The 25,916-nt window shown below is 39.5% G+C and overlaps 1 protein-coding gene across 1 annotated transcript; it reads right to left on the bottom strand.

Annotated features, from left to right (window-relative positions):
- Positions 1-9,281: 9,281 nt before the first annotated feature.
- On the bottom strand, positions 9,282-11,997 carry LOC122405964 (uncharacterized). Its single transcript, XM_043411064.1, has 5 exons — positions 11,841-11,997; positions 11,198-11,717; positions 10,048-10,344; positions 9,820-9,952; positions 9,282-9,748 (listed from the first exon to the last, which is right to left on the bottom strand). Exons 2-5 carry the CDS (start codon positions 11,561-11,563, stop codon positions 9,726-9,728), a joined length of 819 nt encoding a protein of 272 aa, XP_043266999.1. The 5' UTR covers positions 11,564-11,717; positions 11,841-11,997; the 3' UTR covers positions 9,282-9,725.
- Between the last annotated feature and the right edge of the window lie 13,919 nt (positions 11,998-25,916).

Here is a 25,916-nt window from a genome sequence, read left to right as displayed (position 1 = left end):
TAATATGGCTTGAAATAACAATTTCGATTGTTTGTTATTTCATTTTTTGTTGGACTTTGATTTTTTTGCCTACTATCGTGAATATCATGTTTCAGGTGTTAAAAAATAAATTCTGAAATATTTCATAGTCGACACTGACACGCTGTAACTTTTAAATGTGAACATGTTCAAAGTGAGATTTCGATGAAAAAACTCGAGCGGAAGCAATGCCTAGGAACGATGGTTTAAAACCCACGAAAAGCAAGTACGAAATAGAGTAATCCAAACATAATATCACATGCAAAGTGAATTGGTATAGACATGGTAGAAAGTGGTGGGAGACGCGTGTACTCACGATCCTGAAGCACCGAACCGAAGGGATGCTGCAAAACCCTTTACGGGCTGCGTCACAAAGGACAGCGCTAGTTTACAGGGCTCCTCGTGTATCTACAACATTTTCTCGTAACAGACAAGGGCAACGTGGAATTTAACCTTCCCTTCAACCCTTCCAACCCTTCTTAAGCATACCGCAAAAACTCTGTACTCTGTTTATACCTCATCCCTTTCTTTTCCCAGGCTCTCTGTTCCTCCTCGTTCTCGTATATATCTCGTTTCTTTGAAGGAATTTTACGTTTGATACGACGAAACTCTTTTTACCGCCTCCTCTCTCTACCTTTTTTCTTCTCTCTTAATTTATTTTTCGGATTACCATTTTCTCTTTAGTTTCTTTCTCTCTCTCTCTCCCCCCTCTTCTTTTCTCGTAAATCTTCTTACCCTGCAGATAAAATTGTACACCGTTCTTCCACGTTTTGGCATCATCTTTTCTCCCTCTCACCTCAACAGCACCCAGTTCCACGTGCATCCAATTAAGACCTGTTCTCTTCGTGCTTTTCTTGAAATACATCTTGAAAAGTCACCGAGCGATTCCGTTCTTCAACTCCTCCACGCGTCCCCCGACTCGAACTCATTTTCATCCGGAAGATTGAGAGAACACTCGTTCATCTTTTTATGCGTTTCCTTATGTTCCTCATCCTTATGTACACTCATCCTGCTCGGAATATCTGCAACGGTGTAAGTGCAAAGCATAAAGGGGTTATGACGAGTTGTCTAAACGTAAATTCCTCTGTTCATGACTAAATCATTACAGTTAAAAAGACGTGTAAAAATATTCAAATCGGTCAAATTTTGCTTCCAAGCAATCGTGTCTACCTCGGCAACGCTGTTTCACCATAATCGTATTGAGATTATCGTATTAAAAAGTTTCGAAAGTAAATCGCTTGAAGACTCATTCGTACTGGTAGTTCCGACGAATTCGAGAATTTGCAAAAACCATTTTCCTCTTCACCCAGCGCAAACAACCCGGCATAATTCCCGGACAAACTAAACCGTTATCAGCCACAACGACGGAGGAGCCATAATCATAGTCTATGGAATTTCATTCCAAACTTTTTTGCTCCAGCATTTTTTAATTAAATTTCATACAAAAAACGGTTCCTCGATTCGTGTTTAACATAGTATTCGATAAATTTACTACTTCGTATATAAAATGTTAGGAGGCTAAGACATTTTCCAGAGTAAAAATGTATGTTTGGAGCAAATACACGCGTTTTATTTTATGCAGTGTGAGTACAAATTTAAATAGAAAACAAATGAAAAGCTACCAGTGCAAAAATTACTTTTTGCACAGAATATAAATAACACGCGAGTAAATAATTGACATGAATGATCTCAAATCTCATGACACTTTGGAAATAAATAAATAGAGAATAAAATGAACCTGTTGGTCAGTGAAGTGCCATAGAATTCGTCGCGATGGTTCACCAGGTGTTATAAGTGTATCTTGAGAATCCATAACGAAGAACGCAAGAGAGGGAGAGGAAAAGAGAGGGGCAAGAAGAAAGAGTGTGATACTGAATTCGTCTTTTGCGAAACAGGTGGTTTACCAATCGAGCGTATATAGACTACGGAGGATGAAAATACCAAGATTCAAGATGGAGAGAAATAAGGAGGAGTGAGAGGGAGAAAGGTCTATGGAGGCTGACTATAATATGGAGTTAAGCACAATGGGACTTGTCCTATTGTGGACCATAATCTGTCTTCCAGGCCTCTCACAAACGTCTTGGTGGTTCACCTTGGCATGGAAAATGCGTGTTATCCCTAATAGAGTTCTTTGTCTACGTATTTACTGAACTCTTGTTTCTTAAGTGATAGAATAATAAGCACGTAGCTCCAAGAATATTTATTCGGCGCAGACTTTAAGCAGTATATTTCCTTATGAATAGTTGACTTCGTTTTTTTTTTTCAAAAAAGAAAAAAAAAGGAAAAAGAAAATAATCACAATGATTCAGGTCAGAAGACTCTCGCAAGCATTAGGAAATAAAAACATAATACCCCATGAGAAGAATTCAAAGATCGCCATAGACATTCCAAGGTAAAGAAAAAATTTAATTCGTGATACTCCCAGATCAAATTTTTGCCTGAGTCAGCATCGCGTCAGTGAAAAAAACATTATTATTATCACTGTTGTTTTTTTTACAAAGCGTTAAAACACCTTTTTTTCTGGGAATCTTCCTTTTTGCGCCTTGTTCGCGCGACTATTAAGAGTATTCTTCCGGGAAGAATACATGCGAAAAGAATAAGAATGAAAGAGAAAGAGAGAGAAAGATGCGAAAAGGACCGTAAGCAATGATGCTGACGGTTTATGAGTCAGCGTTATCGAAAGGACAGACCCGTTCGCCCACTTAAAACTCATCAAATTCCCTCTCGCGGGAACGAATATTAAAAAAAAAGGAAAAGAGGAAGAGAGAGACGAAAAATATCTTGTGGCGAGTTTAACGCTCGCACTGCCCCGATCTATATGGAATCTTTAGTGCCGTATATAACGCTCGTTGGTTCTGCACACGTGAGAGTATGCAATTTTTATACGCAAACAAATCTGTAACGTGCTTTATGGACAGATGGACAGCGACTAACTTTGTCATTTATTGTTACCATTCACGATTCCCACTTTTTTCTTACATCACTCAACGTTAAATCATTCGGAATGCAACGACCGAGGATCGGATGACTGCGGACGACATTTATTCTCATTCGGTTTTCGCAGAACTTTTTTTTCTAACCAAATTTAGTATCCGTGAATTTTAATCAATTTTTTTCTTACACAAAGCAATGTGATTCACAGGCACGCGATATCAAGTAACTGCATCTTCGTATTACTCGAATTACCAATTTATTAGACACAATTTTTCGTACCTGTTCTGTCCTACTCAAATTCAAGTAACCGATCGAGTGAGCGTTTCATAAACAACAGCAATCGAACTGAGCATAGTTGCTACCGCCGGTTAAACTCGACAAGAAAGATCTCATTTACTAACCGTGAACTGTCACCATTCCTCAGGCTTTTCGATTGTTCGAAGATACTTATTTAAAAAGAAAAAAATGAACCACTCGTAGGTACACTGATACAGAACTTTTTATACTCTTAAGAGGATGGATCAGTCGGTATATCGCAACCGCGAGTGCGAGAGAAATAGTTGCAAATTTCGAAATCGAAATTCTTTGACACAGTTTGACCGATTAAAAAAAGGCTCTGTCAGTCGATTTTTGCCATCGTTCTGCATAGGCTGACAGAGCCTTTTTTTAATCGATCAAACTGTTTCAAAGAATTTCGATTTCGAAAATTTCAAGTGAGGTTAGTCGACTGATCCACACTCTTAATAACATAAATTACTAAAAAAAAAAAAGTAGAAAATTTCATTTGCCAAAATTTTTCACCATCTTGTCTTCTCTCTTCGTTCCCAATAATTACACTGTCGATCATACGCATTAGATCAAAACAACGCAAAGCGTGTAATCAAAACTGAATTTTTCCTAATCGAGGATAAAATGAGGGACTCAGTCGTTCTAGAAGCACGGTGTACGAGCAGGGAAAAAGGATTAATGTCATTGACGGAAAACGAGCACGAAAGGTTCCCTCCGCGGCGGCGTGCAGATATTGTTACGAGAAAAGAGGACTTTAAGGAATGAATTAAGCAGGTTCTTGTGTAGCTGAAGGAGTATGCACATAAATGTACGTATATGTATAGATGTGAGCAGTGAAAAAAGGAGGCAGGTCCGTGGGCCTAATTAGTCAGAGAATATATCTGGAATCTCATGAGGCGAGTTTTGTAGGCCTCCTTTAGTTTTATGGTGGAGGTGAGGAGCGGATTCTCGGTGGGGGATTAGCATACAAATCGATTTAAACTCGAGATAAATAGCCACTCAAAGGCTTCTCACGTGGAGCCGACTTCGGGCATTATCTTGTCCACCGTCGAGATTAACGCTTAATGCTTTATACTTTACGGGCCACAACGACGAGTGACGACGAGCGACGCTCCTCTGTACGACGCTCTTCGCGTTCTCTCCTCATCCTCCGATTCTTCTCCGATCCTCCTGCTCGTTCAGGACTTTTGCCGCGATTTTATATATCTTCCTTGAGGTCTGCAAGCCATGCCACATCGCCGTCGTCATGCGTATGTTCTTTATCTGTTTTTGTGCTTTTTCCTTCTTTTTTTCCTCCTCCGTGTTTTGTATTGAGATCGAGTAATGAGAAAATCGAATTTTCTTTACTGCTGTACTTCACTGAGCTTTCAAAAGCAGGATCGTCTCCGTGGGCTGATGCTACCCGAAAATTTTGTCGTGTGCACGAACCTTCGGAGACCTTGGACTTGACGAGATCGAAGCCCCTATAAAGATCGCCAGAAGTGGTAACATAACTTTCAGTTACAAAGTACCGATCATGAGCCGTCCCTTCCTTCAAGCCTCATTGCGGCCCTTTAAGGGTTGAATACCGATTTTTCTTTTACTATATTATAGTTTTTGCGAACTCGACCCATCAAACGATATCTCCTCCTCCATGGTTCCTGTTCCTATTCCTTTGCGCTCTCCCGGAATGTTGCCTGAAGTCAGTTCTACCTAAAGCATTATTTGCTCGGTATCACATGGGCAAACGGGCCAAGAAAAAAGGTCCAATATCCGGTTGCCACAGGCAACTCTGTTTTCACCGTGATCCAGTTTATGAGCAACATTGAAAACTAAGAAAAAGTGGCTTCCGTTCGGTAACTGATGCACGGACGGATGCTGATCAAGATTCGGATGACGATTTTTGCTATTGCGTGGAAGAACTCAAAATTTCAGTGATATCGATCCTTTCGTTTTTACGTACTGTCAAGTTCCTTTTTGTTGCTGCAGCATGGTACTATCAAACGGACATTTTTCAACCCGTAGACAGCACACAGGTGCAAATTTGTACCGACGAAAATTTCAAGTGTCTAGAACTTCAAAATTCCTTTCTTCAATTTCGCCATTTTTCTATAATAAAACTTGATTTTTTCATTTTTTTAATGATTGTAATCGATTACTAGGGAATTATTACCCCTAAAAAGTCTCGTTGTAAGATTATTTCCACGCACATGAAAAGTTTTGAAAAGTCCAAGCGCAAATTTGCACCAGTGTGGTGAGCATGTGACCTCAAAGGGAGCGTGGTGTTTACGGGTTAAACGTGAAAGTGTGAAAAAATTGAAAACGGGCAAAAGTTTCGATTTTAAAACGAAAAACAAAATAGCCTCGACGGATTTAGCATGGTCGCCCGTAATGACGTTGACAAACCCAACCTGACTTTTCTTTCAATCGCAAATCATTGAAATTCTATTTATTTGACCATTATTATTGTGATCTATAATTATTTACGACAATTATCAGACATCCGAACTTCAACTTATGTTTGAAATGAAGAAAAAACAAAATTTTGTCCAGAATTAGTAAGAATCGGGCGAGCCAGAATAAAATTAATTCAACTAAGGTTATTGCATTGAACAATCACAGAAAACATCAAATTTTTCAATAGATAATCCGAAAGAATAAATCGGAAGGAATGCGGATAATTTATTCATTATCATCGGTTCGTTAGTGCCTGGTTATTTTTTTCCGACAAAATGTATTTGAATAAGAGACGTAGGTTGGTATGTAATTTAGAAAAAGAACTCCAGAATATTCGAATAAACGGGTTCTTGTTCTTTCGTTGTCTTTCTTTCCCAATCTTCCTTTTTTGTTCTATTCGTAAGTACCGCTCGTTAATCATCAACTATTTACCTAATCAAGCAGATGAAGTCGTTCGAGTGTGAGTATCTTCTTTCTTTAATTTCGAAAACGCCTACGGAGTGTATAAGATTCGTGCTATAGGCTTTCAACAATAATGAAACGCTCTTAATTGGCATTTATATAAGGAAATATAAATCCAGTATGTTGAGCAATAGTTTTCGAATCTCCGGCTTTTGTTTACGACGATATTTCTCGGTGGTCGATGGCAAGTAGAAGGACGTTGCCTGGCGCCTTAATAAGTCTCGTGAATTTCGAGTTTAAGAGTCTGTAAGAGGAGAAAAGCAGCATTTAGTTGAACTGTAATTTTGGCTGGTGTTAATCAAAGTTCTCCAACCTCTGCTGGCCCAAGATCTCACGTGATTAATTCCCCCGGATCGAGATTAATTCAGGTGGCTCTACCAGATTATGGAAAAATTATTCACACTCAAAGTTCGCACAAGCGATGAGGCTGTTGCTGAATAACGATGCAAGCGAAAGACCGCTTCATCCATAGGAAATCAGCATTCGCACTTTCTACAACGGAACAATATTTATTCAAACTCTCCATCGGTGTTTGATGAATCAGTGGATTCATCGAATAAAAGGCTTCTTCATTTCGTGGTATTACTGGCTCGCAAGATGAGAAAAATTTTCTCGACCATCGACAGCTAATATTTCGCGAACTTTGTTGATGACAACTGAACGTTCTGTGTACAGAACGACTTAATAAACATCTCGATAACGAAACCATTACGCGGCCCCGTGCATTGTCCGGAGCCTCAAAGCGTACTCGACTAGTAATATTTCAATGTGGAAAATTGTTCATTGGTGTGACAGTAAACCATGCGTATGGTGCGTGAAGTATTAGAGCCGGAAAGACGAGGCAAAAGTGACAGCAAGTGGGACACTCTTGAAACGGATGAGCAGGTGAGCGGGTGTAAATATGGGTGGACCCTGGGAGGCATGCTCGGTGGCTGTGTTGGAGGCAGAACGGACCAAGACCCGATGAGGGGGCAAGAGAAAACGACAAGAAGAGAGCCAGTGTTAAGATAAAAAGAGAAGACAAAAATCACTCATACATGTATACCTGTATATTAATATCCGTAAATGTGTATGAGAAAAGTTGCACTGCAACACTGCTGGACCCGGACCAGCTGCTCTGTCACCGACCTGCCTGCCTGCCTTATGCCTTTTGCTTTCTCGTTGGCCGACAAACCGCCAGAATTATATCCCATCAGCGCGCTACATTGCACGTGCACTCACACACACGTCGCACGCATGTCCGTGTGTTCGATAATATTCGTGTGTGTACTCATCTACGTACGTATAGGAACCTTGTCCTGGAACTCCCCTGTGCTGCGACACGTCCGTCACACTTTTATCTGACATGATCGTTGACTCTCCACCGCCTTTTCCTTAGCTCTCCACTTTAAGAGACAAAACAGAATGAAAATTACAGTTAAATTATAAATAAATCGTCGAAATCGTCATTTCAATAAACTTTCGATGCTTTTGCTCGAAACTTCATTTTCGAATGGAACTTTATCTTCCGAGGAGCTTGAGAAGCGTGTCGATACGAGAGCATCCGAACCGTTATTATATCATCCCCCATCTCGCTGACGATAATTCATCGTCATTCCGGCAGCTTCCCATGAGACTTGAAAATCTCCACTCTGGCCTAGTGTGCATCAAAATATTTCTAGTTCACACAATCTCGAGAATCTCCGAGTTTATTGGGTTAAATCTCGTAGTGATCACCGAGTAATGAGAGTATCAGAAGACACACATGAAATAAAATGCGCTTGACGAAGGACGATACGATCGTACTTTTTTCCTGAGGATCGGACAAAATTAAATGAAACCGACATGAGCCTCCGAGCAGCATGTGTCCTCATTACAATGGAGATTCCTTCTCGTGAGAAAAATATATGCCCATTGTAAAAATAAAAGTAAAAAGCCCACGTATAAGACGAGTGTTTATTCCTTTCAAGCATCTCGGCATTGTCGGTTTTATGATAGACGTAATAAAATACAAAGCAAATGGTTTATTTCACGTTAACGATGATGCGTTCTTACGATTTTTTATCACCTCGACGCGGGAGCCTACGCGTGTGTCATGTCCACTGACACCAAAAGATCAGAACACTTGAAATTTCTACGCATTTTTATGCGCACACACATTTATAACTTTACAAGCGTTCACACGTGGTTGTATATTTTCGTATGTATGGGTATGGGCTCTACATACCAAAGTGGTCACTGCCTAATCCGGACCATGTTCAGTTTTTTCCTAACGTTTTTATTCGGCTGACTAGCAATCGGAGGTTTTAGAAACTGCACGAGATATTCGTAACGATGGGGTTGGAAGGAAATACATTTTCTGCGAATTCTTTGTCACTGTTCGTGATTCGTTCGATAGCAGACGGTGCAGCCCTCTTTGATTCAGTGTTGTATCGGTTCTCAAGAATATTTCGCCGAACGTAGAAATATTTTTGAAAAATCTGTGAATTTTATCAAACACTGAAAAACGCGGTTTGAAAAAAAAATAAAAGATTTGAAAAAAATCAATTAATCAAAACTCGAAATTCGATTTGAATACTTTTCTGGATTTTTTCTGGTCGATTGAAAAATCCATTATTTCCTAACGGGCTATTACAGAAAGGAGAAAATTCCCATAAACTCTTTCAGGTCGTTATTTGGGAATAAAATTTTTTCTGAAATTTGAAAAGGGTCGAGGTCACGGACCGGTCGGCTCGGCTCGGGATGCCCTATATATCTATATACATATGTGTATGCACGTAGTATTTGTTCGATGAATCTTCACACCCGGACGTTACGAGAGAGCTTGCATCACGGGCGGGCGTTCGTGCGGTTTTATGGACGAGCCACAGAGGGCCTCCGGCGACTCCGTATGAATCAGAGAGAGAGAGAGAGAGAGAGAGAGAGAGAGATCGCGCGAGAGCAGAGAGAAGCCTCTCATTGCTCTCTCGCTCTCTCACGATGTGGTTAGAGGCACTGTACGTACGTGGAAGCTGCGAAATGTGAGGAGTCAGGGAAAGGGGATTTCGTATTCGACGCGGGAAAGAGATTGCAAGTCGAGGTACTTCTTTTGCCAGATAAAATTTAATTTTAGAATTCTCCTCTGGTCACCACACTGCAAAAACAAGCGTGTTGTTAGGTGTGTTGAAACAACGCACAACACATCTCGCAGGTGTGTTGTTTTAACTAATCGTGTTGCAACAACACACAATACATCTCGCAGGTGTGTTGTTTTAACGAATCGTGTTGAAGCAACACGTAACGCCGTAAAATTTCGAACAACACGGCAATTTCCGTTTTGTAATTTATATAATACTGATAATGTGTGTTGTTTCAACACGGATGATTTCAGCACGGTTTTGGGAAGTTACTCATACTTATATGTACAACACATTTTAGAAAGTAAAATAAAATGGCAAATATCTTGTCGTCAATGTCGACCTAAACGAAATTGCCGTTTTATGATATCCAGTATATTTGTGTAAATATTTTTATCCATTTCTTCCGTAAATTCACAGACTCTTTGAGCAATAGACGTACGTGCGGTGTGTCACCGGAATTCATATTTCTTTCGAGCTCTTTTAACGCATCTACTCCATGTACATCAGGACGCCTGCGAAAAATAAAAATGTAACAAGAGATCCCCTAATATTTATGGAAATTAATATAGAAATTCAAACGTACTCTTTATGAATCGTAAAACAGTTGGAATATTTTGACTGATTTTCAATTTGTCTTCGCCAAATTTCATTACAGATCGTTCTGAATTAGCACGTCGATTCCGCACATTTGTACTTGACTGATGTCGTACAATCCCCTGCAATAATAAAAGAAAACTCAATAAAGAAAAATTTAGCACATGACGGCTTTGACAATTGTAGTAACTGGAAATGTAAAGAAATGAAAACTTACACATCCATGGTCTCCGCCGCTGAGCTCTGGATAAGCACTAACAATGGCTTTTGCGTAGTTGAAATAATCATTTTTACTCAGCATGCCATTAGTGCGATGCAAAAGATCAGTTGCCCAAAAATACGTTAATGACTTTTGAGCAAGTAACATTCCTCCGTTGTTCACTTTTTGAACCAACTCCGGGGTCAGTTCTGGCAATGATGTTGGCGTTCCAACGAAGCTTGAAATTATGCTTCTTTTTTCAGTGAAGTCATTTGTTTTCAGTTTTTTAAATTGACTGTTGATTGATTGGTTTTCCTGAAATTCCAAAAAATAAGCTCAACAGTTTTATTTCTCAAAGCATAAAGCAAATCTTATGACCGTTCGACCTAATAAAAATCTCAGGAGTTCAAAACTTTCTTTACAATAAAAGAAATTTCATGTAAGCTTTCATCTTTGAGTACACTGAGTTCATTGGTTACAATAGAATATTCATAATTTTCTTAATGATTTTTTCTTGTCAGCGGTAAAAGTCTGGATCAAATTCCTTTCTCTGCAAAAAAATTTGGATCAAATTTCTTTTCTCGCAACAATTTTGATGAACTTTCTTTCTAAGTAATGAAAGTTTTGATCAAATTTGTGTACCGCAACAGTATTCATAAGATTTTTTTTCTTGCAGCGGTGAAAGTTATGGTTGAATTTTTTGTACAGCAGTAAAGTTTTGAAAACATTCGCTTTATAGCAATCAAAATTTTGATAACGTATTGATATTTTATTAAAATTTTGATCACTTTAAAAAGAATGTTTTCAAAACTCTACTGCTATACAAAAAATTGAACCATAACTTTTACCGCTGCAAGAAAAAAAATTTTATAAATACTGCTGCGGTAAACAAATTTGACCAAAACTTTTCTTGTTTACAAAGAAAGTTCATCAAAACTGCTGTCAGAAAAAAATTTTGATGCAAATTTTCTTGCGGAGAAAGAAATTTAATCTGAACTTTGATCACTGGCTTAAGAAACACTTATTAAAACTCATTGACGCAAAGAGATTTATGAAAAATCTTATCGCTACCAATGAATTAAATGTGTTATAAATTCTTTATCCTATTGTAAATCGTTTAGATTCATTATTCTACATTTTATATAATAAAACATCGAGATAATCTTACCTTTTCTTTCTCCTCCACACATTCACTTATTTTTTCTTGGGTTTCAATGAGAGAGCCGTCTTGATCGATAGCGTAGATCGTTGAACACGATAGAAGACTTTCGCCTAACGGAACAATGCAGGTTATTTCCAATTCATCGATTATTTCTTCCTCTGCTTCGATGTCACATAAAATGTTTTGATTTTGAATCAGCTTCTGTAACACGATGGCTTGATTTTCGATTTTCTTTTTCAGAAGCAAGTCGTTTTCACAAGCTTCGCGGATTTTTTGGGTGACACATTCGGAATCACTCATTTTTTCGTTCACTTTGCAAAATTTAATTTTTTTGCATCGCTCTTCGTTTTTGCAATAAATCGTTTTTTCCATTTTTATGCTCGCTGAGTGGCACAAATAATAAGTGAATTAAACGTATGCGTCTTTTCGCCGACCGAATCGAACCGAATAATCACGAAAACGAGAAGCAAGTTTTCATCACATGGCCGTATGGTCTTAACGCTATAGGAGCGCAGACTCGAGCCAACTACAAACAAAAAGAAAAAGAAGAAAGAGTCTGGCTGGACAAAGGACGAAGACGAGGTTAGCTCACACTTACAAACGTAAACAATGTTTGCGTTTCGTATAACGGACTTTTTGACAACATTACCTCATGAGCGAATTAGTGTAGTGGGTAGCGTGCGTCCGTTAAGTTAGAGCGTGTTAGGTAGGTAGGTCGATCGAATCCCCCCTCGTTGTATACGAATTTTTCTCAGAAATAATTCGTTTCCAAATCTTCGAACTTTGATATCCGAGGTTCACGAACGAGACGCATCCAGTAGTAATTCTCGGTAAAAAAAAAATATTTTGTTGTATTTTTCGCCATTCTTGCGAGTGAATTTACTCGCAAGCCAACAACGCATTTCAAGTGTGCGGATATGCACAACAGCAACACGCCATGATATGTGTCGAATCGGGCGACAAAGAGGAAAATGCCTAAAACGTGTTGTAACAACACGGAAAGCCGTTTTTTTACAACACGGGAAACCGTTTTTTAACAACACGGAAAGGCGTTTTTATAAAACACGATTAATATGTGTTGTTTTCATGAACAACACGGCAAAAAGCGTGTCGAAAATGGCGACAACATAAACACGCTGGAAACGTGTTAAAACAACACGCTTGTTTTTGCAGTGCAAGCGTGCCGGTGCCCTCCCCCTCTCCTTCACTCTTTCTCTTCCGGAACACGCAATCTTCATGCTGGACGTATTCAATGATCTTTCGTCGCTCTTCTCATTCGCTTTACCTTGAATTTTATATCTATATATAAACTCTATTTATTTACAAAGTGTTCGTGTGATCTTTGCAGCTTCTTGAATTTCCGAGAGAACAAAGTAGCCGCTCAAGTTACGGGTTTATTTAATTTTCTATTTTTTCGATCAAATTACCATCATTCGATCGAACGCTTCTCAAGATTTGACTTAATCCCGAAAGCGGTGGAATCGTTATTTGTTAACTGCAGCAATATGAGCTATAACTTCGCAATGTTTATGGCATGACATCTGGAATGACAGCGCTCCAGGAGCCGCGAAAAGTTCCGGATGCCAGAGACGCTATTTAATTTTTTTTTCGATTCCGTCCTCTTTATAATCTGCCCCTTAAGGATTTTATTTGCACTGCCGTACATATTCGCTCACTTTATATCCGTATAATATTTATATACAGTAAATACAAGTGCTTATGCATTTGCAGATGTAGATTTTTTAATATTGCATACATTAGGCAATATCTCTTGCATGGATAGATAGTTACTTTTGTCTTGAAACGTTCAAGCGGCAAGTTTGCCCTTTGATGATCGTCGTCGTAATATTAAATCGAGGCATATATTTCGATTATCCCCTTTATTCCTACGATCCTCTCTCACTGTCTCTCTTCCTCACTTTCTTTAAGTTTGACTGTGCATCCCATGCAGAATTTAATATCCAAGCGGCGACGGTAATAAATGGAAATCTCTTTTTACAACGTTACGAAGAGCTCTGAAAATCTAAAAAGTACAACAATCATTATCGTAGTGAATATTTGTGTTCTCATATGGAGTAAAGTGCTGAATTGAAATTTTCATTTTCAGCGTTAACTCTGACACGCAGGCTCGAAATTACCCGGACGTTTTCTTCGCGTTGTTTCTCGTTCGTTATTTATCGTCACTCCTTTGAGTTTCAGCTCTTTTTATTTTTCTCTTTCTTAACGAACTTTCGAAATACATTACAAACGGGTTTGAAGGCCGGTAGTCCAGTATATTTGTCATCAGTTCCAGTAACAGTACACTATAAAATTTCCTACATGTGACGATCGCCTCTTATCGGCTCGGAAGGGTCCCCGGCGCGCATAAATTATCTCCACGAATTTCGAAAGGTGGACCGAGCTCCCTTTTTCGTCGTTTTCTCACCGTCATCCCCGCAGCTCTTTCTCTTTTCTTTCTCCGATATAAGCGCACGAGTGTGTTATATCCGCGCGTGTGTCTGTGTATTACCGCGTATGCACTAGGCTAAAAGTTTTGTGTCCAGCGAGAGGAGTGCTTGAGATGGAAAAAAGAATAAAAAAACACGTAGAGAGAAGGAGGAATAAAAGAAATCTGAAAAGATACCGAGGAGAAAAGATCTCGTAGGAATTCACCGGCTATTCCGGTCGTCGATCTCACACGGGGACTTTACCATTTCTTTTTTCTTTCTTTCCTAGATTTATTTCTCTCTATACGAGTATAGTATAAAAACCGAAGCTAATCAACGAATGCCGGTAATCACCAAAAGTAATGGGTCGGCATTTCGTATGAGTCTTATATATATTTAATGTTACTCTCCGTTCATTTCCTCCCGATATATTCTTATAAGGAACTTAAACTGTGTATCCTCCCAAGTCACTCGATCCACATGCACGTGTACACACAACCACGCGCGTATCTCTCTTTCTCTTTCTATATGTGTTCAAACAACAGCCCAACGAGTTCGGGGACGAAGGGCTATAAATTATTGGCACCTACGCGCGCAAAGTGCCGAGACTGTTCTCCCTGATATCCCCTCCACCCTTTCTCTCTTATTCTCCTTTTACCGATCTTCATTCTACCTTTCTTTTCTTTAACACCGGTGGCACTCTCCCAACCACGTGCTTTACCCTTTACCCCCCCCCCCCCCCGCCCTCGCCCCTTCTCGCACAACCGGTCGCCATGTCCCCCATTTTCCGGAAAGATTTCACACGGAGAAAGGAAACATCGAGAGAAATTTCAAATTTTTTTTTTAACTCGTAACTCCCGCTGTGCTTATCAGAATTGAATGTTTCGTGGGAATTCGAATGTTTAGACTTCGGACACTTTCTCCAGGCGTGATCGACTGTCGGGAATGTTCGGGAATGATTTTTATGGAGTCTTCAAAAACGCGGCAGCGCTTTGACGCCGTACATTGAAAAGGACGAGTCGAAATGACGAAAATACTCGCGCTGTGCGAACCTCTGAGGGATTTTGCACTTGGCCGGTGCATTGCTTAAATTAACAAATCTTTCCAATTCAGCTACTCTGCTCTATCTGACCACCAATTATCCTCATCCCAGAGTTGGAAGTCGATATGGAAATTATTCAACGAATTTATGACATCGCCGATGAAAAACTTTTTATAACTTTTGTTTTACTCGATGCTGGAGACGATGAAATAAGTCTATCAACGTATTCGACCATTTGAACAGCTAATGAAAAGGAATTCAAAGACGCGTAGTTGACGTGAGTAGTGGATGGGAAATATGTATAGAGTCACAAACGATCGATTTCAAGATGCTCTCCGCATTACGCGACTCTCACGAGCGCATCAGCGATCGTTTCTCTGGGATTGACGTGCGCGACGCGCAGCGAGAAAAAGATAATAATCGAGATGGTCGCCTGCACATACTGTATAACGGGAATATTTGGGTCAAGACGACGATGAAATTGAGCAACTCAAAAGGATAACAACGCGTGATCATGAGAATAAACGTGTTTGTCTTTTTTTACACTCTTTTCAACTCAATTACGGATTTCTCAGGTAACCCAACAGATTTATGACGATGCTCTCTTAGTGGAATGGTTAAATATGTATTCAAAGTTTTCTTTGTTCCTGTCCAATTAGAGCTATAATTTATTGGAATATATTAATCAAACCAGGCACCATGGTCAATTATCATCTCTTTCGACAAGTCGTGTTTTCATCTCTGAGGAAAAAAAATCGAATTTAGAAGTAGCTCATTATACGTGCCTCGTTTCGGGAGGCATTTTAATGAAAAAAATAACGTTTATGACGAATATCGTTGGCTTCGCGACTTAAAAAAGTGAGGAAAACGTAAACAGTTACAAGCAAATTTCCAATTTTCGGTTTTTCTTCTCCTTAGGAAAAAAACACAAGTACGAAGTTTCTTAATCCGAAATTCTCGTAAGTGATTGAAGAAAATCGAGTTTTTCTGGGCTCTTGAGCACATTGTCTTCTTCAGCATTCGAGGTGCATCAAAACTGTGCTCGAAGGCTTCCCAGAGGGTGTGGATTTAAAGCAAAGTTGCGCAAGATTCCAACAGAAATAGAGTGTGAAAAAATAGCTGAAGAAAAAATCCGAGGGGCGTAAGCCCGATCGCTACCGTTATAAGCACCTTAATAAAGTAAATGAAGAGCCCGCCGGACAAGCCGGGCGACTCTCCCGCTGGAACGAAAAGCTGTCTGTCTTTATTTAATCTCGTTTCTTCTTGCTCCCTCTCACGTGTAAGTTTATTTTTCATCTTCTTTTCTCCTCTCCTTTTCTGGTACCGAAAGCAAACTGAAAGAAAGAAAATTCGTGGCCTAATTGTGAGTTGTAAAACCAGTTCGGTTCCTCGTCCAGCGAGCATTTGGACTCCGAGCTGCAGTCGTCAGCGCCCGTTGGGCTTTCGACCCCGTTATATTTGTACTCGTATCACCCGTACCATTGTAATTATATTACACGTCATCGTACTCGTTACGTTGAACCGAAAAAATACGACCACTGAAATTCGCTCGAAGAATTTCTATTTACAATCAACTTTTAACGATTGACTGAAGAATTCCTGGCGTGCTTGCGAATAAATCAATGATAATGGTTGAGATTTTTTCACCCTCATTGGATTGTCTCGAACCTATTTCTCGCACAAGATACTTAAGGGGTCTACCCTAATTAGACGGGCAAAAAAGACTATTTTCACGAATTTTTTTGAACAGTATAAATTATAAATATGGATATAAAAAGTGTTAAGCCTAATAAATACACTCTTAAAATACACAAAAAAAAATTTTTGTATTTATTTTACTCAGCTTTCGTACAGAAAAATGGAAGAGAAGAAAGGTCCTAAAAAAAAGAAAAAAAGAAAAATGGTTTTAGATTCAATAGGTAAATGGCTATAGCGCATATCGTAGGATTTTTGATTTTGTCAAAAATGACAAAATGGCGGCCATTTTTCCAAAAACTACGAAGAAGCTCGTTTTTTTTCATCGCTTTTTGCAAAAAAGAATTATTCCACTAAAAATTTCAAAATTCGTATGATTCGCGCTATAGCTATAGTCACAAAGAACGCGGTAAAATTTTGGTAAGGATCAGTTGAATAGTTTCGGAGATTTTATCAACGAGTCATCCAAAAACGTAATTTTGAGAAAAACGCGTTTAAACAAAGGCAGATATACGCGGTACCGCGTTGGGCGGTGCGTATTAGCGCACTCAAACAGCCGAGTAAACGTCCCTCAAGAGTACACTTAGACTGTTGAGATCTTTCGAAAAATGCAATAAAAAAATGGATTTTTTGAAAATTCTAACGAGGGTAGACCCCTTAACGAAACATCTTTTATGCAGTTTGATAGAATTGAACTTTTATGCGAATTTCATCAAACACGATGGAGATCCCTGTCCCATCTAATTGATCAATGAAATTACTTGTCATCTCGGTAATTACGAACGATTAGAAGGAAAGAAAGGGAACGGCGATATCCAAGGGACGAGAGAATCGTTCGAGCCGATGAAAAAAGCCATAAAATAGGGTTGAATATACTTATATGGTAAGGCCGAGGACGACACAACAGATTAGCAATCGAGGATGAACACGCCATGAATTTGTGTTTGAATACAGGGGCTCTGCTGATGTTCGGTTTCTTCCAATTATAAAGGCGAGGGGGATTCTGTGAATGTAGGTAGGAGAGAAAAATCGACAGGCAGTATAGAAAGTCGGCAGAGTCGATCGGTAAGTCGGATAAAAACGTTGAAGTAGAAAACAGCTGAAGGAGAGAAAGAGAACGAAATAAAAAGAAACAAAAGGGTATATAAATAAAAGTTAAAATAAAAGAGAGAGAAGAAGAGAAGAGAGAAATTCGAAGGCAGGGTTATTCGACATCGTTGCATAGTATCGAGTGGCACGGCGACGAAAACGAAGTGAGAAAAGAAGCTAGCATCGGTGCGCTAAGGACCGTGCGTTTGCAGCACCTCAGTGTTCCCTTTAACCGCACCTCTGTATTGAAAAGCATGTAGATATCTGCATACAAATACGGCCACGCGACTGTACGATGGAAGGAGAAGATCCGGTCCATGTGGTCCGTGGAAGAGGCATCGCGACGCAAGAGCTATAAGGAAATCATTCCGTATCGAATGTATGCTTGAACGAAACTAAGGATGCAGGAAGGATAGATATCATTGAGGTAGCTTCAATCCCTCGAGATCAAGTTCAGATAGCAAAAAGTCAACGAAGAGATTCACTTTTTGTTGCCCTTGGACATTAGAGTCTACCAGCAAGCAGCAAAAAAATCAATTTCTCATTCAATTTAGTCGCTATAATCGATTGATTTGGCGACGCCAATTGTCACCGTTGAACTTAGCCTTTGATTCATTGAATAAGGGAACAAAAACACACGAAGGATTTTGGAAATACGAACTGCTTTCATTGAACAGTGACTCATAGTCTTGATGTTATTTTCCACTTTTCTAAAGCCAATATTTTCGAAGCATAGAATCACATACAAATCACTCAATTGCAATTACTCTCCTCGCAAATTCTCTTACATTTGAATTAAAGTCCTTCATCGCGTCACCGAAATTTTATTCTGACGATAATTCGATGAATCTTGACTCAATCACTCCTTTTTTTGATCCTGAGAGTTTATGGCTCCGAAAAAAGTCTTCTGCGGGTTGTTCCGCGTGTCTCAAATTATTGGCAGAAAACGGAGTATGTTGGCATATTTTTTTACAATGTTCAGACTACCATTGAAAAGCGCAGTGGATAAAATTTCGTTTATTCAGTGTCCAATGCTCGTTTAAACATTTTTTTTCGTCCAGTGTTCCGCTCACAAGGCTCGCTGTTAACTTCGTGTGCGCGGTAAAAGCTTACTGAGAGTTTCGTACGTGTATTAGACGAATTAAGAGAGGGTGAGAGGAAAAAGCGGTAAATGCGGCGAAGAGCACCCAAAAACTACAGGCGTTATTCTAATGAATAGTACGTAAAGAGAATACGAGACATGGAGAGAGAAATATTCGCACCGCGGCCACCTAATGCGTAACGGTACAGACTTATAAAAGTACGAAACGTACGTTCCGTTTATTTCGTCGCTTTTTTGGTCAAACATGAATAGTTAGCATGGCCAGTCCACTCATCGTCGCTCTTTTCTCTCTACTCATTTTATTAACTCTTCCTATAAGCCCTTGCCAAGAGAAAAAAAAACGTTATGCATATTATTTATAAAGAGTGTGTTAGAACCTCTGTGCAGCTTTGACGAATAGATGGAAGCCAACATTCCAGCAAAAAACTAAAAATTTTTATCCCGGAAGCACCGTGTTTGTAAGGCAACAGAATTTATCGTCTCGCATTCGCGTGATCAAAATTTGTCGATAGATTTTTTTATATATTGATATCACGATGCAATATTTGCAATGGAAGATCATAAAACGTACAAACGTTTCATATTTTATAGTGGGTTAGTAAAAATCAAATATCTTTGAAATAGAGGGAAATTTACTAATAGAATTTTTGTTTGAGTTTCTACATCTATAACACTGATTTTTCATGTCTGGTAATTTCTCAAATATAATAAACATTTTTTGATGAGAACAAAATTTTGAAAAGGCTTCCGAGCCTTGTGACACTTATTTTCTCTCCATTTTTGATATCATATTAGACCCAATGCTTCACGAAAAAATAATAATTAGATAGAAAAATTAAATCCGGAAGAAAATCCGGAAGAAACAGTCTCTTGGCATTTTTGGTAAAAAATAAAATTCGTATTTCCGAAACGAGAAAACGGAGATGTAATTTGGAAAAAAGGATGATTCTACGATCATTAGGAGCGTCACAATCGTAGCCAGAATCTCCCCTTTGATTAAGAAAAAGAGACTGATGAAAGACCGAAAAAATTGGTAGGCTCCTCAGCATTTAACAATTATTCCATAAACGGAACTGTTCGAAAAGTTCGAAGTAGACTTCAACGTAAAAAATCGTCTTTTTCACGACTTTCCAGCGTCGGCGGTTGTCTGTCCTTCTATCGGTACACTGGGATCCCGCGTCTACGTCACAATGACTTCTTTGTGAAAGATGTATCCGGTGTGTAAAAATATGTGCTGAATAAGACTATGAAAAAAGTAAGCAAATGCTTGTAGTCGAAAGGAATTTGATGGCGACTCGATAAGAATCGCAGTCTGAATCTTTCCTCCTGTCAAAATCGCCGATTACTGTTTTTAGGAGTTCGACACGACACCATTTTCAAACCGCACAGTTCACGTAATACTAAAAAACACAAAAAAGATTTTTGCTACCGAAATATTCGTTCCAATATTCTCCGAACGAAGCTTACCATTTAAACCGAATTCTGACGTTTTGAAAAATGCTAACGAACATACCAAATCTCTTCACAGGTTTACGATTTTTAGCGAACTAGGCTACGCATAAATCAGTAGAACTCGATATTCCAAGTGATCATTACACCTTTACGAACAGCAATGAATAGGTTAATTCGAGATTTCAACAAGATTTCAATAGAGTTACAGTCTTTTCTGGCATTGTTGAAATGATTTCTGTGATAAAATTAGACATGGAGCCGGTGGCAGAGGCGGTGAAAAAAAACGTGTGTATTTGTATCAATTCACGAAGCCAGCAGTCAAGAAGCGTAAGCATATGTACTAATAATTAAGGCGAATTTGTTGGGAGAAGTCATTAATTAAAGTCGTTATGTACAATGTAATTCAGTGAAAGGCATAGCGGTACATAAAAAAATTGGCGTGCACTCCTGTGCTGGGTGTATAAACAAATATAATTACTATAATGTATACCATTTCATATAATAAGTATACGGAATACGAGACGAGTATCATTCTAGCCATTTTCGTAACAAGACTATAGAGTCGGGCATTTTTCTTTGGGCACGAACGACGAACGACGAATATACGAACATACGAACGCGCGCATCCAACACCAAAGCTGCGGTCTGTAAAGTTAAAGAACGGGAGGCGTATATCCTCATTGCACAAGAAAAGAGATGGCAAGGGATTGGGAGGGAGTGAAGGGAAAATACGAGAGCAGAAAAGTGAAGAGAAGCAAAAGCTTGGTGAGCGACCCTAGAGCACCAGCAGCAGCAAGAGCACGAGAGCAAATAAAGCCAGCAATCATAGAATTGCTAATGTTTCAAAGGGAGATATTATTCTTTTCAGAAGACGACAGCATGAGAAAGACTCACTGGAGAGTTGAGTTAAACAGAGAAAGAGAAAACTTTCATAGTGGAGACCGTTGCCATATAGGATGTCCAGAAAGTTGCATTCAAATGGGGAGCTGACAGGGAGTGGGAAACTTTGGAAAAGAATTTCTTTGACCAGATTTTCTTTCCGCCATGGCGTCAAGTGACACGTTTGTCAACTAGCGACAATCATTGTGCCTCTGCAAAATATCTTGCTCCGTGAGTTGTGGAAAATTGTGTCTCACCGTTCATCGAATACTTGAAAAAAGTTCAATCAGAATCAAGCCTTCAACACTTCAACCTCCGATTATTTCTCATCCCATAAAAATGAAGCCCAACTTTTGGGACACACCGTATCAGGCCTACCGATCCACTCACAAAAGTCCGTATACTGTATCGCGATGGAGTCCGCGTCCTCGCAACCGAAAGAAAACGGGAGATAGTAGCGAACACATAGAAGCGTCGGATACGACTTAAATGCATAGCCAACTAGTGCTGATGATGCTGTTGCTCTTTCAATTCCTATCCCCTGTGTCGATTCCACTCCTCATCTTGTATGTCGGATTCTCAGAGCCTTGAACGGATGAACAATTAAGCATGAGCTGTATGCAGACTCTTGCAGGGTATTAGAAACATTGAATAAAAATGTTTGAATTTTATTGTTTATGATGAATGATGGAGAATGAAAAATCGGAAGCATCCATTTTGTTATTGACCCCGAAAACGAATGGAATATTCACATGCCATATTGCTTTCATTCTAGAGAAAAAGCAATACGAGAATTGTTCAAGTGTTATACAAATTACGCAGCTAACTATATTGTGACGAAGAACGAAATTGAATGTGCATGTGCTAGCCTTCACTGGACTGGGACGTTGAGCACATCCCCTGCATACATGTCTACAAGTACATAAGAATTTATAGAAGTATGCACGCATATGTGTAGTCTACATAATAAAATGCACTCATACTGAAACACGCGCGAATATAATGTGTCCATACAAAACAAGCGGGCTCTCTGGATAATTCAAAGAAACCCATTCAATCTCCTTCCTCCATTCTTGGGCTCCCACATTTGTAAACCATTTTTCCGTAAGCAGTGTTCGGTGCAGGCTCGTCGAGAGATATCCCCGCACTCGAGAGAGATCCCACAAGAGCCATACGGCGGTACATTGCTACTGATAACTAATAAGCATCCTTCTCTCTTTCAAATTCTTCTTTTTCCTCTCTCTCTCTCTTTCTTTCTTCTTTTAGTCTTCAGAAGTACAAAGATGTGTGTTGGATATATGCTATCCTCATTCTTCAAGATGTACACAGTATTCAAGGCTAATTAAAAAAATGGGCTGGGCAAAGAACAAGGAAGAATCGTTTCCTTTGTTATACTCACTGTTGAACAAATTGCAAATTCATTTTTTTACCAATCTCACTTGCAGTGGATATTAATGATTATAATTTTTTCTGAGCAATTCCAAATCACGTGTTGAGCGCGTCCATATATTTTGGCAGAAAAATGATGAATATCGAAACGTAAAGAAAATGAGTTTACTAACAGAAGTTATAAACAGAATTAAGAAATTATGACTCAATTTAGAGTTATAATATCTTCAATAAGAAGTCAAAATCGAGCCAACTTAGACACCCATAAAATTCGATCCTACGGGCATGATCTACCTTAACTATTTGATCTGATCGATTATGATTGCTAAAGTACTGATGAGCTTTGTTTAAGGGGATTGGCTCGTGTCGAAGCAGTGATTCGAGGTTAATAATAGTTTCAAAATGGAGAGCCTGAAAGGAAAGAAATCGAGGGAAAGAAAAACGATTAAACTGCTAAGTAAAATGGAAAAGGTAGAAAATTCTTGACAGTCGTAGATTGTCTGGCACTTCAGCACGAGAGTGAATATTCCCAATGGTTTTTTTGGAGACCCCGCGGCGGCGGGTTCACATATACGAGGGTATAGCTTGGCCCTTCTTGTTCTCATTTTTTCTTCCATAACATCGGCCAATCCCCTCAAGTTGCATGTACCACAACCCTTGGTCGTTCAACACCCTCGGGATTTGACTTCAGACAGGAAGATTGCAATAGATCGAGGCATATATGCCTCGGTCGTCGAGGCTAGTGATTGTCATTTTCCGGCTTGCATCCGTTCTCGCGAGGATTTTTTTTCCATCTCATGCCTCCATCCTGAAAAACGAGACTGTCTTCCTTCTCCTTCCTCTTGCACTCTCTTCTACTTTCAATTATTTTTTTTCGCGATCAAGAGTCCCTCGGTCTATCTTCGTGTTACATATGTACACATGCACGTGGGCTGGCTCCTCTTCTCAGGAAATTCATACAGAAATATTCACAAAACAACGGGGAGGAGATATTCCGGGGAGTCTGCTGAGATAATTTACTCATTCTTCGATTTAAAATCGCCAGTTCACTAACGAAGGACCAATTAGAATGAAAGCTCTTGCATTATTATTTTTCAATGAAGTCTCGTCTGGGTCAATGCTACAATGCCAGAGTCCGCGTCCATCCTTATTACTTCAGCACAATTAAATTACTCTGCACTATGTTTTTTTTCCACGCAATCATATTCATTCGTCAAAAGAACGAATCGTATAGATGCTCTCATTAGATGCAGCCAATGAAAAACACAAGGGCGTCAAAAGTTTGGTCAGTGGAAGGAGAGTCGTATGCAGGGGTTGAACAAAGAACTTGAAGTATTTGCAAGTGGAGATCGCGGAAAGGGAGTCATCCGGAGAGAGAATCGGTAGAGCAATGTAGCTTTGTATTTGATGTTTATGCGCGTATTGAAGGGCCGCAACGAACCCCACTGATTTTTACGTGGTAAACACACACATACACACCATCAATGAGGGTGTGTGTGTGTCAGAGGAAAGAGTAGCACCCCTTAAACGAAAGATCGGAAGGCCCATAAGTAACCCTCGAAACAAGGATTAGCTCCCCCGCGCATATCTACTCGTGGCAAGAAAAGCTCAGCGACCGTTTCATTGTAAATTAATTACCTGGAAATGAGAAATCTCCGGTTCGCTCTTTCCTTCTGGCTCGCAAGCGTGTGCATTACTCAATGGAAGGTAAAAACTGTCTTTTGATCTAGCACGGGGCTTCAAGCGGACAACGTACTCTTTCCTCTGTCTCTCGTTGCTCCTTCAATCACAAAAGCAAAAAACACAACCAAACGAATCGAACGTAAGCGTCCTCCTGTTCTGGTTATCCAACGAGTGGCCCTACGCTCTTGGACATTGTCCACTCTCGAGTGTGCTTTCTCAGTTTCTGCCTCAGCGATCACTCGTCTTTTTCAGTCCTTGAAAATCGCTGCTCTTTTTTTTTGAATCTGAAATAAATATATATTTTTCGTGCAATTCTATCTGATAACTGGTATTTTTTTAGTTTCAATTTTACCACGTTTTGACGTTAAAAAAGCTCCTGGAATTCCACAAAATTTTCATAACGTCAAACCCATTGTTTCGTGCATTTCGACGTGAGAGAATAAAAAATTCATTCAATTATTATTCCTCCGAATTCACATTCGAATAGACACCATATTTCTGGAGAATTGAAAACGTAGATAGAATCGAACGCGTAAAAAAAACTGGTTAAACGCGCGAAGGGATAAGCTCAATAAAGATGTACCACTGAAATTTAATGGGAACCATGACTCATCACGTAGTCATGGAATTTTCACCTGATCAAACAGAACATTTAGGCCATTAACCGCTGTTTTTCCTATTTGCTTCAGTTGGTTACCTCTTTTTTCCGTCACTCTCTAAATACGACCTGCCTCGTCTCCTATCCTCGCTGTTATTTGGATTGTTATGATAATCACAAAAAAAAGCGGTGACAATAACTCCGACCGCAATTTAGGAAGCAACTTAAAAGGCACGCCAGGCTGGACAAATATTAACTAAGCAAATCGTTAGTTCCCTAAGCTACGCGTGTGTGTAACCAGGCCATGACCAATCATAATCTCCACCCCTTCTTCGCATCCCCGAAACTCTCGCCACATCGTACTTTTACCCGTTTACTTCGTCGATACAATCAATATTTTACATGGGTCATTCCGTGCCTCATAAATTCTCCCCCGCCCCCCCTGCCCTCGATTATCTCGCCAAGTTTTCATTAATTAAGCATAAGTTTTTCATTAAGGCCGTCACCCCGTGTGGTAGCCGCATTTTTTGAAGGTTTTTTCGCAATTTCTTTTGCGGCAAGGAAAAAAAACATAGACTTTTGAAATTTGAAGGGTTCACGTATTGGTATTCTAACTCTACGATAGAATTTTTTAACTCTAACATCTCGAGCAGATTCGGAGTAAAACTGCTCCACAGGAACCCATGTGTTTCTCCGTGATATCCACGATTCCGGGGGATTGGCTAATCCGAGATGAAAAAACCAAAGAGCGTTTTGATCTGTAAAGCAGTGGCTATCGCCTGAACCAAAGTCACGCCGAAATATTAAAAATCGAAGGATTTTCGCGCTTTGAAACACAAAATTTGAATTTTCAAAGATGCTTCAAAGCCCGAAAATCCTTCAGTTTTTAATTTAGTCATAGAATTATTTCAAATATCACAGAACGAAGATTTGAAAAAAGATTTTGCACGAAAAAATGCATTGTTTCATGGTGCAGCCAGGGCCGTCGAGTTTGCGTAGAATGCCTCATGTGTGTACACACGCCGTGTCCTTCGCTGCGTATCCGAACACTATTGGGAGAACACACACCGTGCACAGAAATGGATAGGAAGCCAACGAAGGCAGCGTTCTATTGACACATTATATTTTACATGTATACCTATTGAAGGTGTATGACGACATCTTGACGCCTTGAATATACTTTGAAAGACACGAGCACGAGTGTGTCCATGTGTACATGGGTGAGTATGCATATATGAATGAAAAGGTACATAACACGCATCGCAGAATGTATCGGTAACGTTTATGAACATTGTAAACCTTAAGGGAAATCGTACATGTGGTGAACCTGTTAATTGTAATTACACATTGCGACACAGAGAACGGCAGGC

Source organism: Venturia canescens, chromosome 2 (genome assembly GCF_019457755.1).
Source record: "Venturia canescens isolate UGA chromosome 2, ASM1945775v1, whole genome shotgun sequence".
Classification (NCBI taxonomy): Eukaryota; Metazoa; Arthropoda; class Insecta; order Hymenoptera; family Ichneumonidae; genus Venturia; species Venturia canescens.
The sequence above is the reverse complement of the archived record's forward strand: the minus strand, read 5'-3'. Positions and strand labels throughout refer to the sequence as shown.

Coding starts and splice junctions, on each gene's coding strand:
- LOC122405964 (XM_043411064.1), bottom strand. CDS start 11,563: ATGGAAAAAACGATTTATTGCAAAAACGAAGAGCGATGCAAAAAAATT. Junction 10,345..11,197: donor GTGTGGAGGAGAAAGAAAAG/GTAAGATTATCT, acceptor TTGGAATTTCAG/GAAAACCAATCAATCAACAG. Junction 9,953..10,047: donor GCGGCGGAGACCATGGATGT/GTAAGTTTTCAT, acceptor TTATTATTGCAG/GGGATTGTACGACATCAGTC.